The sequence below is a fragment of the Geotrypetes seraphini genome, chromosome 5, assembly GCF_902459505.1.
Source record: "Geotrypetes seraphini chromosome 5, aGeoSer1.1, whole genome shotgun sequence".
Classification (NCBI taxonomy): Eukaryota; Metazoa; Chordata; class Amphibia; order Gymnophiona; family Dermophiidae; genus Geotrypetes; species Geotrypetes seraphini.
The window spans coordinates 33,882,287-33,902,116 of NC_047088.1; the positions used below are offsets into that span (position 1 = coordinate 33,882,287).

Sequence of the window (19,830 nt, forward strand, 5' to 3'; positions counted from 1 at the left end):
TGCGGTCCATCCAGAAATGTTCCCAAATCTGACAGAAGCGGTGGCCCGGACCGCTGTCTCCTCTCCAATGAAGCATGTACGATCATCAAGGATCTCCATTGAGTATAAGAGGGCGGGTCCCAGGACAACCAGTTAGTCAATATAGCTTTTTTTTCCCAGAAGCAACACTCTTGTCACAAAGGCTGCCATCCCTTTAGGTTTTGGCGTTGCTATGTTATAATATCCAAATAGTGCTCTTGGCACAGGAGACCATCGTCTGCCCCAGATAGATGTAATATAGTGTCCAAGTCTATGCCATAACTGAAGAATGTGGGGGCAAGTCCAGAGCATGTGTCCCAATGAAGCATGTGCTTGAGCACATTTTGGACAATTATGGTGTGGAGTGATTCCCATCCGGGATGCTCGCTCAGGTGAAATTTTCAATTGTAATTCCCAGTGCAATTTCATATTTTTTTATTTTTACTCTTGCTTTAAGTATATCTGCAAAATTTATTTATTTAGGGGTCATTTTACGAAGGCGTGCTAGCCGATTTGGCATGCGCTAAACGTAACACGTCCATAGACTATAATGGACGCGTTAGCGGTTGCTAATATTTAGCACACGCTAAAACGGCTAACGCGCCTTAGTAAAAGGACCCCTGATTTATTTAAAACATTTTTAATCTGCCTTTATCCAAGGAGGCTTACAAATTTCCATACACAATAAAATTGCAAAGTAAAAAGACATACATCAAATAGAGAAAAATACAGAGTTACAATAGTCTATCTGCATAGGCACAATATGACTGCTTTCAAATTGTTCTTAAGTACCATCGTTCTTCAATTTAATAGACCATTTACCTGTAAAAAGCTAACTCAACCACCATTATATATATATATATATATTCATTTAAAAAACAAAACAAAAAATGCTTGAACAAACCAGTAGGTTTTAAGCAACTTCCTAAACTGCAGGAGGTTTCTACAAAGACGTTCTTGACAATGCATTCCACAACCGTGGACCAGCTAAAAAGAAGCAAGAACTCTTCGTTCGAACATATCGGATATTATTCTCTCTCTCTGGCAACCATCTCATCAAAGTTTTCTTTGGGAGTAAAAACTACCAATGCTTTTATCCCAGACTTTAAAGTACTAGGGAAGAGTCTCTACAGGAGAAGACAATTCGGATTATTTGATTTGGCCAGCTGTGTTTACCAATATGACATCAGCATTTATTGACAGAAATTTGGATGTCTGGTAACCCTAAGTAAAAGTGGCACCAAGAGAATTTCATGGGGACTAAGTTTGTCCCTGTCCTCGCAAGTTTTGTCCCATCCCTGTGAGCTCTGACACTGTCCTTGCCACTACCCCCGCAAACTCCTATGTAGATATATAAATAAAGGAGTCAGAGTTGACTTGGAGATACTATAACTAAAGGAGTTGGAGCCCTACTTGCACATCCTTGCCATACCCAAGACATGCCCAAACCACTTTGTCATTTGTACAACTTTGGTCTGAGATGTATCATTATTATTATTTATTCAATTTTCTATACCATTCTCCCAGGGAAGCTTAGAATAGTTTGCATGAATTTATTCAGGTACTCAAGCATTTTCTCCTATCTTTCCTGGTGGGCTCCCAATCTATCTAATGTACCTGGGGCAATGGGGGGATTGAGTGACTTGCCCAGAGTCACAAGGAGCAACATGGGTTTGAACCCACAAGCTCAGGGTGCTGAGGTTGTAGCTTTAACCGCTGCACCACTCTAGAAATCAAAATGTAGTAGAAGTGAACCAAGTATAGGACAGTGAAGCCATTGTGACATCACAAGAAATGAAATACCAGCGGATATGATCTGGAGTTCCTTCCACAACTCAAATTGGAATAACTACATCAAATTATATAACAAATACTCTAATTCATACTGTGTCTTGGACTCATGTCCCCTAGAGATTATGAAAGCAGCTCCATTAGGCTTTAAATTATCCCTATTGAATTATCTAACCAATAACCTATACAATGGAAATTTCCTCACCAACAATGGTCATATTATAATAACCCCAATCCCCCAAAATTGTAAAGAACCAGCAACATCAATAACCAACTATTGACCTGTAGCATCTATTCCATTTATGATAAAAATCATAGAAGGACTGGTACACACCCAACTAATGGAATACCTTGACCAATTCTCCCTCCTGCAAGAAACTCAATCTGGTTTTAGGCCTCTATTTAGCACTGAAACAGTAATTGCGGCCATTCTGGACAATTTGCGCTATTTGTTCAGTAAGGGCCTCAACGCCCTAATCATGCAATTTGAAATGAGTTCTGCCTTTGACTTGGTGGACCATGGAAAACTGTTACAATGCCTAGACGCAATCGGAATCAGAGGAGAAGTACTGAACTGGTTTCGAGGTTTCCTTATATCACGCACATACCAAGTCCGTTTTAATCACGATCTCTCAGATACATGGAACAATCCATCTGGCATGCCACAAGGATCACCGCTATCCCCTTTGCTCTTCAATGTTTACATGTCCTCATTGGGTGCACAACTATCCCAGCTGGGGATAAAACTATTTAGCTACGCTGCCGACTTCACGATAATCATCCCATTCACCAACTCTGTCTCAGAAGTCACCCCCAAAGCAACAGAAGTTTTAAATTGGATGGAGCAATGGGTGATCTAATTCAGACTAAAACTAAACTCAGAAAAAACAAAATTTTTCATAGCAGCGCCATACCCACTCGACACTAAAGCACCAATGTGCATCAACAACCTTAGTTATCCAATTCAACCCACTATGAAGATATTGGATGTAACACTGGACCAAAACCTGACCATGAAAGACCATGTAGACTCCTTGATCAGGAAAATCTTTCACACCCTCTGGAAACTTCGGGCTATCAGAGCTTACTTCGATGCCTCATCATTTCGAATTCTAGTACAATCCCTTATTCTGAGTCAACTCGATTATTGTAACATCGCCTACTTGGCATTCCCCCAGAAGTACATGTGGCGATTGCAACTAGTTCAAAGTACAGCGGTTAGACTACTTTGTGGACTGAAGAAGTTTGATCGTGTGACACCTTCCTATCGACTTTTATACTGGCTACCAATGGAGGCATGTGTGAAATTCAAGTTTGGTTGTTTTTGCTTCAAGGTACTCTATGGCTTAGCCCCTAAATACATAACAGACCTTTTCTCTTTCTCAACCAACAGACACAAGCGAAGCTCACACCTGAACTTCGTCTCTCCACCGGTTAAAGGTTGTAAATTTAAAAGTCATCATCAACATTTTCTCGCACATCAAGCAGCATTATGAGGTAAAGACTTTGAACAATTGCTTGTGTCTACTACCTATGGAGAATTCAGGAAACGCCTGAAAACACATCTATTCCTGAAATACTTAGGAAACCAACCTATTCAATCTTAGTCCTTAACAATCGAGCGCAAGAACCACCTGTCGCTAAATCTGTACTTTGTTTATTCATTCAATCTGTAACTTTGCTTATTCACTCAACCTGTAACATTTCTAATCATTGTAAACTTCACGGTCCTGTGGTATATAAACTGTTATTATTATTATTATCACTGAAAAGGTTGGTTCTTATGCATTGGTGGAATGAGACATTATGATGCCACAATACCAGCTCTGGATAACAGAGGCTGAAGCTTTTCACTATTTGTTTAGTCAGTTTTCTATACTGTTCTCCCAGGGGGAGCTCAGAACAGTTAACATGAATGTATTCAGGTACTTAAGCATTTTTCCCTATCTGTACTGGTGGGCTCACAATCTATCTAATGTATCTGGGCAATGGGGGGATTTAGTGACTTACTCAGCATCAGAAGCAGCAGCATGGATTTGAACCCACAACCTCATGGTGCTGAGGCTGTAGCTTTAACCACTGTGCCACACATATCCCAACTTTGTAATGGGGACTTAGACATTTACATTTAAGTGCTGGTTTATTCACATATCAATCCCAAATAAGGTTTATAAAACGAGGGCCAGAATATATACAAGTTTCAAGTTTAATAGTTTCTTTTTTTATGCTTAAATCTTTATTGATTTTCAATTTAAATTTCAAGTATTACATTTGTACAGAAAGCAATAATAGCATAGATATTAAATACAATGTAAATATAGCTCATAAATTAATAGAATTTACTATTTATGCTCAAGTCCTCAACTTAGGATTCAAGAATCAAAAATTGGCGAAACAGAAAGGAAAATATTAATAATCACACAAGAACTGAAAGCTATAGTACTGAAATGAGGTCATCAATAATCAAATTATAGGGCTCAAAGATTACTTCCATTCAGACGAGACATTGCCACAAAGTTTGTCAGTTGAGATGGTTAAGCCAAGGGAACCTGTCACCAGGAGTGGGATCCCTAGGATAGTAGACTTGGGGGTGGGTCAGTAGAGTGGGCAGACCTGATGGACTATGGCCCTTATCTGCCGTCATCTTCTATATTTCTATGTTTCTATACTTAACAGTACGGTAACACACAATACATTTACACGGATGTCTTAAATAGAAAGTTGCCCCCAAAGATATAACCCCAGGTTTCAAAAGAAGAAATTCACGGCGGCACTTTTGCGTCTCCCGTGCCAAATCTGGAAATATTTGTATTTTATGACCAAGAAAACTTTTTTGTCTATTTTTGAAGTAAAGCTTTAACAACCATGTTTTATCAATTGGTAAGGCAAAGTAATGATCATAGTGGCTGATGATGCTAAGTCCTTCTCAGATGTCTCTAGGATTTGTGAAATATTTAGGGGTTCTTGGTCTGAAGATTTTTCTTTTAGTTGTTGGTTTTGTCCTTTATCAGGCAAATAATAGAACCGTAAATATGGTGGTAACAATTCTTCAGATATCTCCAATATCTCCACTAGATAGCTCTTAAGCATATTTAATTTAATTTAATTCTTATATACCGCTAATAACCGTGAGGTTTCTAAGCGGTTTACAAAAATGATGCATTAAAGATACAATAAATAAAAACTAAATAAATAAGATAGGTACTTGGAAATTCCCTAACTGTCCCAAAGGCTCACAATCTAACTAAAATACCTGAAGAAACAGTATGAAAAATAAAAAGACAGAGGTAGAGATAGAGATAGAAATGAAATATTCCAACAAGTAATGAATAAATAATTTAAAGATAGAATTAAAATAATAATTAAAGTAAACAAAATAGAGATAAAAATAAGCATAGAGAGAAACAGAAACACACTCCAAAAAAGCATCAAGATCTTTGACTTGTAATTATTATGATCATTTAACACCAGATCTTAAATGCCTTTCCGGAATACATCATATCACAATCCCTCTCCATACCCACCTCCATCTCCACCCCAATTCACTTCAACCACCATTCCCATTCTATTCTTTAACTGCCGTCAACCCCAGTTCCGATGGCTATCATCTGGGTCCCAAGTTTCCTCCAAGAACAGGCGACATCTCTGGCAAGGTAATCTCCACCGCTGCCGCACATGATGTGAGATCCTCAGAGGTAGACCCTTCGGAATGGGGAAGGAGTGAAGATGGTGTCGGGTACCCTGCTGGAATGGGCTCCCGTACCGACCGTTGGTCTGAGCGTCGGACTGCAGCTCTCCTCTGTCGGCTCTCCCCTGCTGGAACGGGGGAGGGGTGTAGATGATGCTAGGTGCCCTGCTGGAAAGGGCTCCCGATCTGGCCACTAGTGAAACTGGCAGTTGGTGCCGAGCACCGTCAGCGCTGCTCCTCCTGTAGTTCTCTCCCCTGTTGGAACGGGGGAGGGGTGTAGATGATGCTAGGTGCCCTGCTGGAAAGGGCTCCCGATCTGGCCACTAGTGAAACTGGTGTTACCAAATCAAGTCTTGGAAAGTTAATTAACCTTAAATTATTACTACGTGTATTGTTCTCAAGCATTTCAATTTTCTTCCTTAGGTTAATATTATCTTTAACTAAAGTCTCTTGCAATTGTTTTGATGTTATAATTTCCTTTTCAATTTTCTGAATAGATGAATAAGAAGTATTTATTTATTTTCTTATGTCCTTCAATTCTTTATTATGTTCCTTAATTTTGCCCTCAATTTGTTGAAAGGTAGGAGAAATGGTCTTGACAAAATCAGCCATTAAGTCCCATATAGAATCTAGAGTCACTTCAGCAGGCTTAATCAATACAATTGGAGCTTGTGTGAGTGTAAAGTGCTCACCGTTCTGAAGATTTTCTTCGGGGCATGTCTTCTGTACTTCCCCCTCATGCTGAGATGGTGTTGCCCCAGATATCTCCATTGGGGCCCTTATAGTACGAGCCCCAGCCTCCAAGCTCTCCTCGAGATCCTTGCTTGCCTCAGGAGAAGAGAATACCACGGAATCTGGGGTTTCCCCACTCCTGGGAGAGCTGGTAATCTGAGGCTGTGGGGGTGGCGCCCTGACATCGGGGCTTAGAGTGGTGTCGGGCCCAAGAGTGTCCACCGCAGGTTCGCCTCCCTGTGTCCTCAGCGGGCCGCCATCCGATGTTGCTGAGACCTCCTGCATGCGCCTCAGAAAATCCTGAATGTTGCTGAGATCCAGAGCTCCAGAGCGCCGCGAGGCAGAAGCAGCGCTTCGGCCCCATCTCTTAGGAATCGCGGTAAGTGAAACTACCGCTAAGAAAATCCTTCAAAAATCACTATCCTGAGACAAACAACTCAGCGCGTCCTGCTCTCAGTCGCCATCTTGGATCCCTGGTTCAAGTTTAATAATTTCTTGATTTACCAACAATCAAACATATCTTAACGGTTTACAATAGGGTTAATAGTATAAAAAATATTAAAAACTATTCTGTTAAAATCATTAAGGGGAGTTCACAGACTAAGCTTAACTGACATCAAACCAAGAGGAGAAACGGGAAAGGAGAATTTAATTATATCTAAAATAAATAAATAAATAAACAAGAGGGAGGGATAGGGGAAAACACAGTAGGTTAGGAAATGATTTGTCGTCCTTGAGTGAGATATTCATTAACGTGCATTAAAGGCATCTTTGAATAAAAATGTTTTAAGCTTAGATTTGAATTTCGTCAAAGAAGATTCTAGTTTAAGGTTTAGGTGCATTGCATTCCAAAGTGAGGGACCCGTGACTGAAGAGATCAATTTGTGAGTTGTGCCATAAACAATTTCGTGAATGGAGGGGATTACCAATAAATTTTGCGGTTATATTTTTCTCCTCAGTTTCACCCATTTTTGCACCTCTAGCTACTCCAGGCAATGTGCCGATGTAACAGCTGCTCAAATGAACAAGGTGGCCTCAAAAAAATCCCCTCTTTCTCTAGATCGGCTTTTTGACTGTTAGGGGGTTCTAGCTGTCTTCCTTCCCATGCAGTCTCCTGCATGGTACCTTCCATGAAATTTCTTTGTAATATCTAAGTCTCCGTAGCAATTCTAATATTGTGTAAGTCGCAACGATTCCTAGCTGGCAATTGTGGGATACAAGAGTTGATATGGCATGGTATGGACAGAGCAGGTTTTCTCTGCACTGCACTTGACCCCACTCAGACCCTGAAATAGCGCAAAAGCTGTTCTCTTGCATGCAACATTGCATTCTGTGCTTTGGGACCAGCTGAGAAGCTATTCTTTTGATATTTAATTAGCATGTTCCGTGATAGTAAAATAGTTAATAAAATGGCTCAATATTAAACTGATTTATGGTTACTTGTAGCCAAATTACAGATCCCTTTCAATTTCAAAGGTTTTTTTGCTTTGATAGCAGCTGGTGACTCATCTCAACGGCGTGTACTGCGGTGCACCATAAAAACACAAGAGTAATCTGACATTTACTGGCAAGGAATCCGGCCTCACCTAGTGAGTCTCTTTTTCAATGAAAATCTCCTTATGTGTGAGAGCACGGAGAAGGGAACTGTGGCAGAATCAGCTCTGTGATCTTTGAAAGGTCGAGCCATTGTTAATGGAATAAAGAAGAACTGTGTGAACAATAGCACCTCAATTAACCGCATTATCAATCAACTGAGTCGTGCTCCACTGTGTATCGTGCAGAAATATTACTTAGCGCAAGTCAGCAGTGTTCCCGTGAAGATATTGATTTCTCCAATTTCAGCCACGGCAGGCGGAGTACTGATTGCAGATAGTTAAAATTGTTTCATATCCAACAGGTAATTACGGCAGTCTATGATTAACTTCGCAGAGCACTGCCCTATCCTGTGAAAACCTGCTTACCAAGGATAAACATCATTTAGTATCCAGGCAGGAGAAAAGCTTATGTTTATTACATTAATGTTTATTGTTCTATCTGCTCTGTCGCCTTCCGCACGGACACAACACAACGGTTTCCAATTCATATAATCGGTAATCAGAAATAAAATAGCAACGTTAAAAGAAAGCTCTCCAGTGACTGTGTGTTTTCTCCCATGGTCGGGGAACTGGAGAAAAGCATTCCTCAATCCAGCCCTGAGTTAACTGTGAATCTCAGAGAACACATAGTAACATAGTAGATGACGGCAGATAAAGACCCGAATGGTCCATCCAGTCTGCCCAACCTGATTCAATTTAAATTTAAAAAAAAAATTTTTTTTTTTTTTTCTTCTTAGCTATTTCTGGGCAAGAATCCAAAGCTTTACCTGTACTGTGCTTGGGTTCCAACTGCCGAAATCTCTGTTAAGACTTACTCCAGCCCATCTACACCCTCCCAGCCATTGAAGCCCTCCCCAGACCATCCTCCACCAAACGGCCATATACAGACACAGACCGTGCAAGTCTGCCCAGTATTGGCCTAGTTCAATATTTAATATTATTTTCTGATTCTAAATCTTCTGTGTTCATCCCACGCTTCTTTGAACTCAGTCACCGTTTTACTCTACACCACCTCTCTCGGAAGCGCATTCCAGGCATCCACTACCCTCTCCGTATAGTAGAATTTCCTAACATTGCCCCTGAATCTACCACCCCTCAACCTCAAATTATGTCCACTGTAGGTCTTCCTGTTTAGATCTGCAAACTTGCCCCCAAATTCTGTAAATGGCACCTAAAGTTATATATCAGTACGCATGGCTGATGTACTTGCACAATGTCATTGATTAATTGGCCTCATTATCACAAATAATTGGCAATTAATATTTTGTAGTTGATGCCAATTGGGACTAATTAAAAGTTATGTGCCCAACTCGGAAAGCATGAGTCTATAAAAAAAACATATGAGCCAGTTGCAGTGTGTGAATTTGAAAAGGGGGCATGTCCAAGGACAGATCGAGGGTGTTCCTAAACAGGGGTGTCCAACCTGTAGTCCAAGGGCTGCATGCGGCCCCGTGAAGTATTTTCTGCAGCCCTGATTGAGGGCAATGCAGTGTTTTCCTCTGCTGCTCCCGGGTGTTTACCGTCTTGCCGGCTCCCTCCTCTGTCTTGCTGCAGCGTTTGCGTGTTTGTGCGGCCCCAGAAAAAGTTTTTTCGGCCAATGCGGCCCGGGAAAGCCAAAAGGCGTGCACAATTTAGGCGCAGGCATTTATTTATTTATTCGATTCTTTAGCCTGTCCTTCCAAAGGAGCCCAGAGTACATACACAGTATAGGTCAAAGACATGACAGACATGACATATTTGGATAGCTGGTATTACAACATTTGAGTTACAGTAGGTAGACACATCCATGATACACTAGGTACAGCATCTGATTTATAGAGGTAACTGTTAGACATATCAAGAACAGTATGACTGGTACTGCACAGTACTGGTACTGTGTGTACAAATGCCAACTTTGACATGGAAACTTCACATCCCGCCTAGGCCTTGTTATATCCTCTGTGTTTACCCCACACATTTTTTTTAATTCACTCACTGTTTTTCTCTCACCCTTTCTCCCCTCTCCCTTGGAGGTATTTCAGGCATCCATTAGCCTCTCTCTGAAAAAATATTCTCCAGTGTTACTTCTGAGTCTATCACCTGCAGTCACAATTCATGTCTCAAGTTTTACTGTTTTCCTATCGCCGAAAAAGATGTGTTTGTATATTAATGTTTTTCAAGTATTTAAACACCTACATCATAAGTCACCTGACCACCTTTCTTCTAGATGTATGTATTCAGATGTTCGAGTCTCCTCATATGTCATACGGGGTTGGCACAAAACCCCAGACCATTTCTGTCACCTTCCCCTGAACCAAGTTTTTCGATGTCCTTAGCAAGATATGGCCTCCAAATTACTGAATGCAGTTTTCCAAGTGGGGCCTCATTAATGGCCTTACACCTCCTTCCTTCGGTTTATGCCTCTCTCTATGCAGTCTAACATCCTTCTAGTTTTGTCTACCTCCTGTTGCATTGTTTTGCAAGTTTCAAGTTTATTATAAATTTGATTAATCGCCTATTCCAGAATCTAGGCGATGTACACTAGATAAAAATACAAAATATGGGAAACAAATCTCACAAACATAAATCTAGACAAGTTAAATCAACAAATACAAACATTCCTATACAAAATTTTAAGTCTATTAAATATAATAACTTATACAAACGATGTCAAAACAAGAGGGAAAATTATTTAAAAATTACAATTAGTGTTTAAGTCAATACATGTAAGGTAAAAACAAGAGGAGGGGAAACAAATGTAGATTATAATGAAAAATTGGGTAAAGAGAGTCAATAGCATTTTGCAACTTTAAATCACTTTGCACTTCTTTGCATCAAATTTTAACTGCCAGACATTCCAATTTTTGAAAATCACTTCTCATGTTGTCCACCCCTCTGGGGCATCCACTCCATGCACATTCCTGCTGGTGAAAGCAGTACCTCAAAATCACAAGTTCAATTGCAAGAGGCAAGCAGGTGCCACAGGAATGCCTTGTCCTGTATATGGAAGACTCCCACACAGCTTAGCGGGAGCTGCTATTTACAACTCTTCTTCACATCCTTCTTCCTTATTTTTCTGTGTGTGTTGGTTCCTGGATGAGTACTTTCTTCTAACTTATCTTCCTAGTCTCACCTTCAAATTTATTACAAGTGTTTGAATGAAATGCTAATGGTGTATTAACATTGCTTTGAACTTCAATAAACCACTTCTCTGTCTTTCCCTCTAAAAGTGAGGGGGTTGCCTCCTCTTTGGAGATATTGGACAGGGATCACCTGTTCGCTCACCTTTTGTTAAATACTTGAGAACAGAGGTAGAATGCGATCAAAAACTGCCCTATGTATGAGAATTCGCCCTCCAGATTCTCATCTCTCTTCAGTCTTTCTCTTCCTTCTCACCCCTCACCTAACCTTGATGCACAGCCTATCCTGTTTCAGTTCTATCACTGCAAGCCCCTGCCTCAATTGATGCAAACCAATTCCAGTAGCAATATATCTCCTCCAAGTCTATCCTCTTAAAGTTGCGGGATGTCATAAACTGGCAGTTATTCCTTTTTTTTTTTAGTTCAATATTTTTTATTGATTTTTTGAAAAAATATAAGAAACAGTTCAAGTACATGGTATCAAAATATAAAACAAAACATTTAGTATAACAAATATTCAGTTACATTATGCAATGTAGAATTGAATCGTTTTAAAAGATCTAAAGTACTAGGACTGTTCATGAAAAAATAGTAAAAGAAAAGATAAGAGGAAAGAGAAATTGAAGGAAGAAAAAAAAAAAAAAAAGGACAAAAGATGAGGGTAAAGAAAAAGAAGAGGAAGAAGAAGAAGAGAGGAGTGTCTATGAAATAGATTGAACATATGAGTCCAGGAATTTCCAGTTATTCCTAAATGGCTGGCTTGAAACCTCCTGTGTCTTTAAGAAGATAGACTCCAAGGAAACATACTCTGTTTACATCAAATCCTCACCAGAGGATGCCAGATGCCCCCCGCTAGCTCCTCCCTCTCTCCAGCCAGCCTCGAGGTCCGCTTTGGATTGCTGATTATGGGTTCCTGAGGAAGGGACGTTGTTCCCGAAACCAGGCTTGGTTGAACCTGGTTCTGCGGTGTTCCATCTGTCTTGTTCCCGCACCTTTGGACGTCGGATGAAGACTCATTAAGCTAAGTTGCTGTTTTGATTTTTTGGGGAGTTGGCTGGGGGGTTCCCCGAGTGATTGCAGTGATTGCAGTTTGTGATTTCACTATTTTTCACCTGTGTTCATTGTGCACTGTTTTTTGGCGTTAGTGTTACTTGATTTAAAACACACCCTTGGTACCCCATGATGGCGTGTAGGTGGGGGCTTGCTAGCCTCTATCTCTTCGCATAAAGTGTTGGAGTTCGCTCCCGTCGCTGAACATGCGCACTGAGGGTACCCATCACCATTATTACATTAATTTTTTAGTGTTGGTTTGCGTTGAGTATTGGTGTTTTTGCTGTCCTGCAATCACTTTTGCCTTGTTGTTTAGATCCCCAAATAGAGAAATCCGACCCTGCTTGGGGAACTGTGAGCACTGCAGCCTGGCTGTCCTAATTTCTATCTGGTTGTCCTAATTTCTACCTGGATGTCCTACGCAATATGAAGCATTAAAAACCTCAACTGCAAATAATGAGAAAAACAACATAATGGATAACAAGTTGGCTATTAAACATAAGTACGATGAAAAAAATAAATTACTTTCTATTAAGCCACCCTAATGGCCTTCAGCGTATTAAAGAGCAGGATAAGAAATGCATAAAATAAACTCAAAGAATATTTTTTAAACCTTGTCAATAAGAACAGCAATGTTACTTAAAGGTCTTTTATAGCTGAACGCCTCCTCCTCACAGCTTAGTTAATACTTATCCCTGTTTGCTTAAATGGATTCCCAACTGCAATATCTCCCCTACCCCTGAAACTGAAAAATCAATAGCAGCTCGTATAGTGCCTACAAGAAACAGAGCAGCAGACGCTCACTTCCCGGTGATTTCAGCTTACGCTTCATGCAACGGGCTATCATTCGAAGCACAATGCAGCAAAAAAGAGAAGTTAAATGTCTCTCATAATCTGATACAAGTTTCAGAAATTAGCCCCGTGGCATTTAGCCCCGTGGCGTTCATCGTTTTTCTTTCAAGCCAGCCGATGCGTGGATTTTCTATGCTAGGTCATTCCCCGATCCAGGACCGAATTGCAGGATAAGGCAGCTGCCAGCAATTATCTAGATACTAGCAATACTCAAACCAGTACCTTAAGGTAGGGCAGCTTTTTTTTTTTTTTTGGCTGTCCTAATTTTATCTGGATAGTTGTCTCATTGGCAGACTGAAGGGGTATGTTAACAAGTTGCTCTTGCCTGGGGAACCTTTAGATCATCAGGGATTCTAGTAGAGAATGACACGGTGACAAAATTCATCACCGTTCCCGTCCCCGTGGATAACCGCGCAAAATAATCCCATGTCATTTTCCAGTGTCTATTTCAACCTCGGTCCTTCTACACCAGCATTCTTCAAAGCAAAGCTTGCGGGTCAGTGGTTGTGCCCAATTATACTCTGATTCTTTCCTCTCTCCTTAAAGAATGACATGAAGATGGTTTCCTGCGGTTATCCGCGGGGACGGGAACGGTGATGAATTTTGTCACCGTGTCATTCTCTAGGTACTGATACAAGGATGAAGGGGTGGGGGCTACATCAGGGGATCTTGATTGGGGGGGGGTTTGGGTTCAAGCGGTGTTGCGTGCTACCCACTGGCTGCTGATTGACAAACGATGTACAGTATATTCAAAGGCCTAGTAATGGTCTACAAACTTTTCCATGACATGGTACCAGCCTATATGACCTCCAAATATCCGCCCTAGGCCATGAATCGACAGCTCCACTCGCAAAATGGAAAACAATTATGCATGCCCTTGACATGAGCCCTCTGCCTTGAGAACACCCAGAAAAGATCTTACTCGCACTACCTACCACACCTCTGGAACAAGCTACCTACCCACTTAAGATCATTAGAGGGCTTACTGCACTTCAGGAAGGCAATAACCCTCTAGGAGAGTGTGCCAATCAAATTCCCCGAACCTTCTGACCATGTGTTTGAGCCGCCACTGTTTTGAATCTAAAACACTATGGGCTCCTTTTACGAAGCTGTGATAGCGTTTTTAGCAGGCGCAGAATTGCCGCACACGCTAAACCCATACTACGCAACTAGAACTAACGCCAGCTCAAAGCTGGCATTAGTGTCTAGCGTACACAGCAATAGCATGCACTAAAACCGCTAGCGCAGCTTAGTAAAAGTAGCCCTATATGCTTCGTCCTATATCTGACCATGCCATGTTTTCTCATACAATGCTATTCCACACTCTGTCATATTGTTCACCATCTTTGTCCTATTATACTATATTTTTAGAGAATGACATGGTAACAAAATTCATCACGTTCCCGTCCTCGTGGATAACCGCGGGAAACCATCTCCATGTCAATCTTTTAAGGAGAGAGGGAAGTATCAAAGTATGAATGGGCACAACCACTGAACAAAGAGTGGCAACATTCCAGAGCTGAGACTGTGATGTCATAATGCCTCATTCCACCAATGCCTAAGAGCCAACATCATCAGTGATGTCACAATGGCTTGATTATCCTATATTTGGCTCACGTAAGAATCAGAGAATGAATGGGCCCAGCCACTAACCCTCAAGCCTTGCACTGAAGAATGCTGGTGTAGAAGGACTTAGGTTGAGATAGACACTAAAGAATGACATGGGATGGTTCATCACTGTTCCGTGGGGACAGGAACATTGATGAATTTTGTCACTGTGTCATTCTCTAGTCGTAATTACCATATTATGTTTGCCACACTGTCTACCACACAATGTTTGCTGTTCCATGCTTCTGTGCTATGTTTCATTGGGCATGCTTGCCTTAACAATTTTGCCGAGTCATGTAATTCTAGGTTACCCATGCTTTGTAATACTAGGTTCACCATACAATTTCTCACCATACCTTGATTGCCATATTATGGTTTACCATGCTTTGTTAACTATGTTTTGCCATCCCTGTCAGACAATGTTTGCCATGTTATCTCCTACCATACTATGTCTAAGAGCGTGGCGCTGGGGTTGGAATTGTAGCCTCGGCACCCTGAAACTGTGGGTTCTGACACACGCTGCTCCTTGTGACCCTGGGTGAGTCACTTTGTCCGCCAACGCCCCAGGTATATTAGATAGATTGTGAGCCCACCAGGACAGACAAGGATAGATGCTTGAATACCTGAATAAATTAATGTAAACTGTTCCGAGCTCCCCTGGGAGAACGGTATAGAAAACTGAATAAATAAATAAGGAGGGAGGAATGGATCAAAGGGACTTGATCAGGGAGAAAGGCCCAGATTGGGGAGGTGCTTTGGATTGTGAAGAAGCCCATCTCAGGGTATGCTTTGGATGGAAGGGGGAGGGGGGACATGTGCTTTGAATTGGAGGGGCCCAGAACAGGGAGGAAGAACATTGGATGGGGTGGGGGGGGGGGGCTTAGCCTGGAAGCCAAGGCTGGGAGCATCAGTCCACAACTTGGCAGCACTATGATTCAGGTTGTTAGAATAATGCTGCTTGAGTGCCATATTATTCATATTATACCACAGGTTGCTGCATCTCATGACAAGTCAAGGTTGCAGCAAAAGTGACAATTTTCAGCCGTATTATCTGGACAAGACAGCTGAAAATGCACAGCTGGCCCCGGTAGGCAGCATTTATGTGTGCATTTTCTAAGAAGCACTATGATTTTTTTTTTGCAGTTTTGCACGATGATATGCAAAAATTATAGGACAGTAACTGCAAAACCTCAGCATTAACTGCTAGAGCACTCCCGGTATTTTTAGAGGGCTGTTGTCCAGTGAAACTACAGAAAACTCAATACCGTGTGTTGACTCATTAAGTGCCTGGCAGATAATACATGATATACTTAGCTCTACCTCTTGAGGTGCCGTTAGCTGCTCTGCATTATCTGTCAGGTTAGCAGTTAACGATCGTGCATTGACGAGAAAGAGCAGCCCATATGCCCATTTGCCACAAATTACCTGCCTGAAAATAGTGTTTTTCAAGGTAGCTGATTAATGTTCACATTAGTACACTCCCCCCCCCCTCCATTTTACTGAGGTGCGCTAAGCGTTTTAGCGCATGCTAAATCTATACGCACGCTAAATGCTAACACGCCCATAGGCTAACATACGCGCGTTAGCGTTTAGCGTGTGGTTAGCACATGCTAAAATGCCTAGCACACCTTAGGAAAAGGAGCCAGCTTTTGCCATCAGTGCACACTAATTCCCGCGCAAAACAACTAACACGGTTTAGTAACTAGGGTTCTACCTACAGCACTAATGATATTAGTGAAACAGTTTGGCACTCAGTGCAAAGAGAATTTGAAAGACTTCTCAAAATCAAACTAGTCCACAAATGTTCATGAGGGATCACATCCCGAACCCCAAACCTCACAAGCAACATTCATGCAAAGAACTTACCTTGCTTGGGATGGAAAACTTTGTCTGTTCTGCTTTACCAGGGGTGTGAATAGCAGTGAGAGGTGGAGGCCAGGAATGGGTCATTTCCTAGAAATAATTACACAGATTATTTGTCACAACACGGGTTTGTTGCCATGAATTAAAAACTGCAGACAGCACCAAGGCAATTTCATTAAGTCACACCTAGATAACATACATCTTCACAGACCTCTTTTATGCCTATTGATAAAGTCATGTATGAAGCTTAAATTTATAAAATACTAGCTTATAGAAACATAGAAGATGACGGCAGAAAAGGGCTACAGCCCATCAAGTCTGCCCACTCTGCTTACCCACCCCCTGTCTATGCCCTAATGACCCAATTTCCTTATCTTGACCCTCGTAGGGATCCCACATGGGTATCCCATTTATTCTTAGAGTCTGGCACGCTGTCTGCCTCGATCACTTGCACTGGAAGCTTGTTCCAATGATCAACCACTCTCTCAGTGAAGAAATACTTTCTGGTGTCGCCATGAAATTTTCCGCCCCTGAGTTTGAGCGGGTGCCTTCTTGTGGCCGAGGGTCCCTTGAGAAAGAAAATATCATCTTCCACTTCGACACGTCCCGTGAGGTACTTAAATGTTTCGATCATGTCTCCCCTCTCCCTACGTTCCTCGAGAGTGTAGAGCTGCAATTTGTTCAGTCTCTCTTCGTATGAGAGACCCTTATGTTTATTAAAATACTTGATGTCCCGTAAACGCTAATAATAGATCATAGTGGCTTACAATCAAGCCACAATAATTCAATAAAAGAAATAATAATTTGTAATAGGAAAGAAAAGTTCCAATCATAAAGACAGTCATGACCAAGATTAACGATGCAACTTATCCCGAGTGCCAGCATCCCAGAGATCCGCTGGATAACAAAAGAGGAAGGGTTTCAAGTCAAAGGGACATTCAACCCTAAAAAAATAAGCCTTTAACAGCATCTTAAATTTAGGGAAAGCCAATTCTGATCCAAGGTAAAGTGGAAGACTATTCCAAATTGAGGGGAACAGAAGGAAATAAGCAGCAAAACATATAGATTCAATGAGCTTGCTGAGGGGATGGATGAATCAACACATGAGAATCTAATGATTGCAATCTTCGAGATGGTATATAGGGAATGGTAACAGATGACAGATAGGATGGGACACCTAGGTGTAAAGCCTTGAATGCACATGAATGAACATGCTTCTATGTAGGCGCTAGCATAAATGCAAGCATCTACTTTCTGCAAGTAAGAATGTAAATTGCGGAATTGTATAATCTAGGCACATAAGTGGAAATTCCAAAATAATCAACTACACAAAAAAAATTCAACCACATAGACTGGAAGGAATAGAATGAGGTTTGTTAGATGTGAAATGCCTGCTTTTTTATTGTTTACATTTTTTCATGTTTTCTTTTTTTAAGATGATCACAGTGGGGATATGTTTTTTGTGAATGGGATTCTTGCTCCTCCCCATTTTGGGCGGGGTTTAACCCACAGAATTATTTTTACTGTGTGCTCACTGTGAAGAAGCACTGAGGGAGTGCTGAGATGCTGAGATTTTTCCAGGGAGGTGTGACAACGTTTAAGTACCTTCAGAGCTTCTTTCTGTTTTTTTAAACAGCGTGACAGTTTTTTCACATAGTAGTTCACACAGTTCACAGTGTTGTCATTTTAAGCTGGGCTCTTCAGCTTGGAAAAGAGACAGCTGAGGGGAGATATGATTTAAGTCTACAAATCCTGAGCGGTGTAGAATGGGTACAAGTGGATCATTTTTTTTTTTTTGCTGCGCTAAGATTTATAAAGACTAGGGGGACACTTGATGAAGGTACAGAGCGATTTAAAACCAAGAGGTGGAAATATTTTTTTACTCAGAGAATAGTTAAGCTCTGGAATACGTTGCCAGAGGATATGGTAAGAGCGGTTTATGTAGCTGGTTTTAGAAAAGAGTTGGACAAGTTCATGGAAGAAAAGTCCATAGTCTGCCATTGAGACAGGCATGGGAGAAGCCACTGCTTGCCCTGGATCGGTAGCATTGAATGCTGCTACTATTTGGGTTTTTGCCAGGTACTTGTGGCTTGAATTGACTTCCGTGAAGACGGGATACTGGACTAGATGGACCATTAGTCTGACCCAGTAAGGCTATTCTTAAGTTCATGTTGAACAAGTGGCTGTGTCAGTGTTATGTGCTCTACCATACTGCTTGGGTAATTTTTCCCAGCATATGTAATATGTTTGATTTTTCTTTTTAGATACAGCACTTGGATCCCCTGAAGAAACTTTAATGAAATGGGTCCCTGTCTTTGAATTGCACATTGGGATATATATGAGGGTCATTACATAAATAAAGCACACCATTTTTTTTTTTTTTAATTTACATGTTTTATTTTTTTTTTCAAGTATTTCTTTACAATCCTTCAATATAATCTCCCTGCTTTGCAATGACTGAGTCCCAACGTCCAGGAAGCTTCATTATTCCATCCAAGACACCGTTTTGTTCTGTTGCCGAATGGCTTGGGTACCTGCGGAAGAAAGCTCTTCCAGAGATGCAAAACGATGTCCACGTAAAGGTTGTTTCAACTTTGGAAAAAGGCCGAAGTCTGGCGGACTCACGTAGTTTTTCAATGACAAGTGGAGAGCTCTGTCTTCCCTACGACTAAAAAATGTTTGATGAGAATCAAATGACAAACATGATGAGTTTTGCTTATGATCACGAAGGCATCATCATCACAGACAAAGTTCCATGTGGAAGAAGTGTCACAGCAGTGTATTATCATGATTTGTTTTGCAAAAAATGCGCAGAAAATGAACAAAAGCCGACCTCAGTTGCTCCTGGCTGGGCCACTCATTCTTCACGACAACGTTCACCCGGAAATAGAGAATGTCATCATTGAAAAACTACATGAATACGGCTGGGAGGTGTTACCTCATGCTTCCTACAGTCCAGACATGAGTCCACCAGACTTCAACCTTTTTCCAAAGTTGAAACAACCTATGCGTAGACATCGTGTTGCATCTCTGGAAGAGCTTTCTTGTGCTAGTACCCGAGCCATTTGGCAACTGAACAAAAACGGTGTCTTGGATGGAATAATGAAGCTTCCAGGACATTGGGACTTGGTCATTGCAAAGCAGGATATTGAAGGATTGTAAAGAAATACTTGAAAAGGAGGGGATTCAAGATGGCGGACCCCATTCTGCTGAGCTCAGAAGCTTAGTGTTTTTCTTCTAAATTTTTCTATAATCGGAGGCTGTTACATATTTTTAAGATTTGCCTCATACTAAGAGGAAGAGGAATATGAGAGCGGGACAACTACCGCTACTCACATCGTCTCCAGCCCAGCCGACGATTCAGCGTTTTCTGCACTCGCTGAGCCCAGCTGACACCCGGACAATCCCACGGCAGCAGACTTCCGCATTGGACACGAGTGAGGGAGCACTCGAGTCCCTGGAACTGATGACATCGTTGTCGCCGCCGCTTCTCTCTGCGCCTCCGTGTCCAGCA

At 41.4% G+C, this 19,830-nt stretch overlaps 1 protein-coding gene across 1 annotated transcript in view; it reads right to left on the bottom strand.

The window, feature by feature from the left end:
* Nucleotides 1–19,830, bottom strand: part of AFF2 (AF4/FMR2 family member 2) — an 877,713-nt gene that overhangs the window by 316,625 nt on the left and 541,258 nt on the right. Inside the window, exon 5 of the mRNA XM_033945510.1 lies at nt 16,320–16,406. Within this exon, the coding sequence (XP_033801401.1) occupies nt 16,320–16,406 (87 nt within the window). The remainder of the gene's footprint in view (nt 1–16,319; nt 16,407–19,830) is intronic.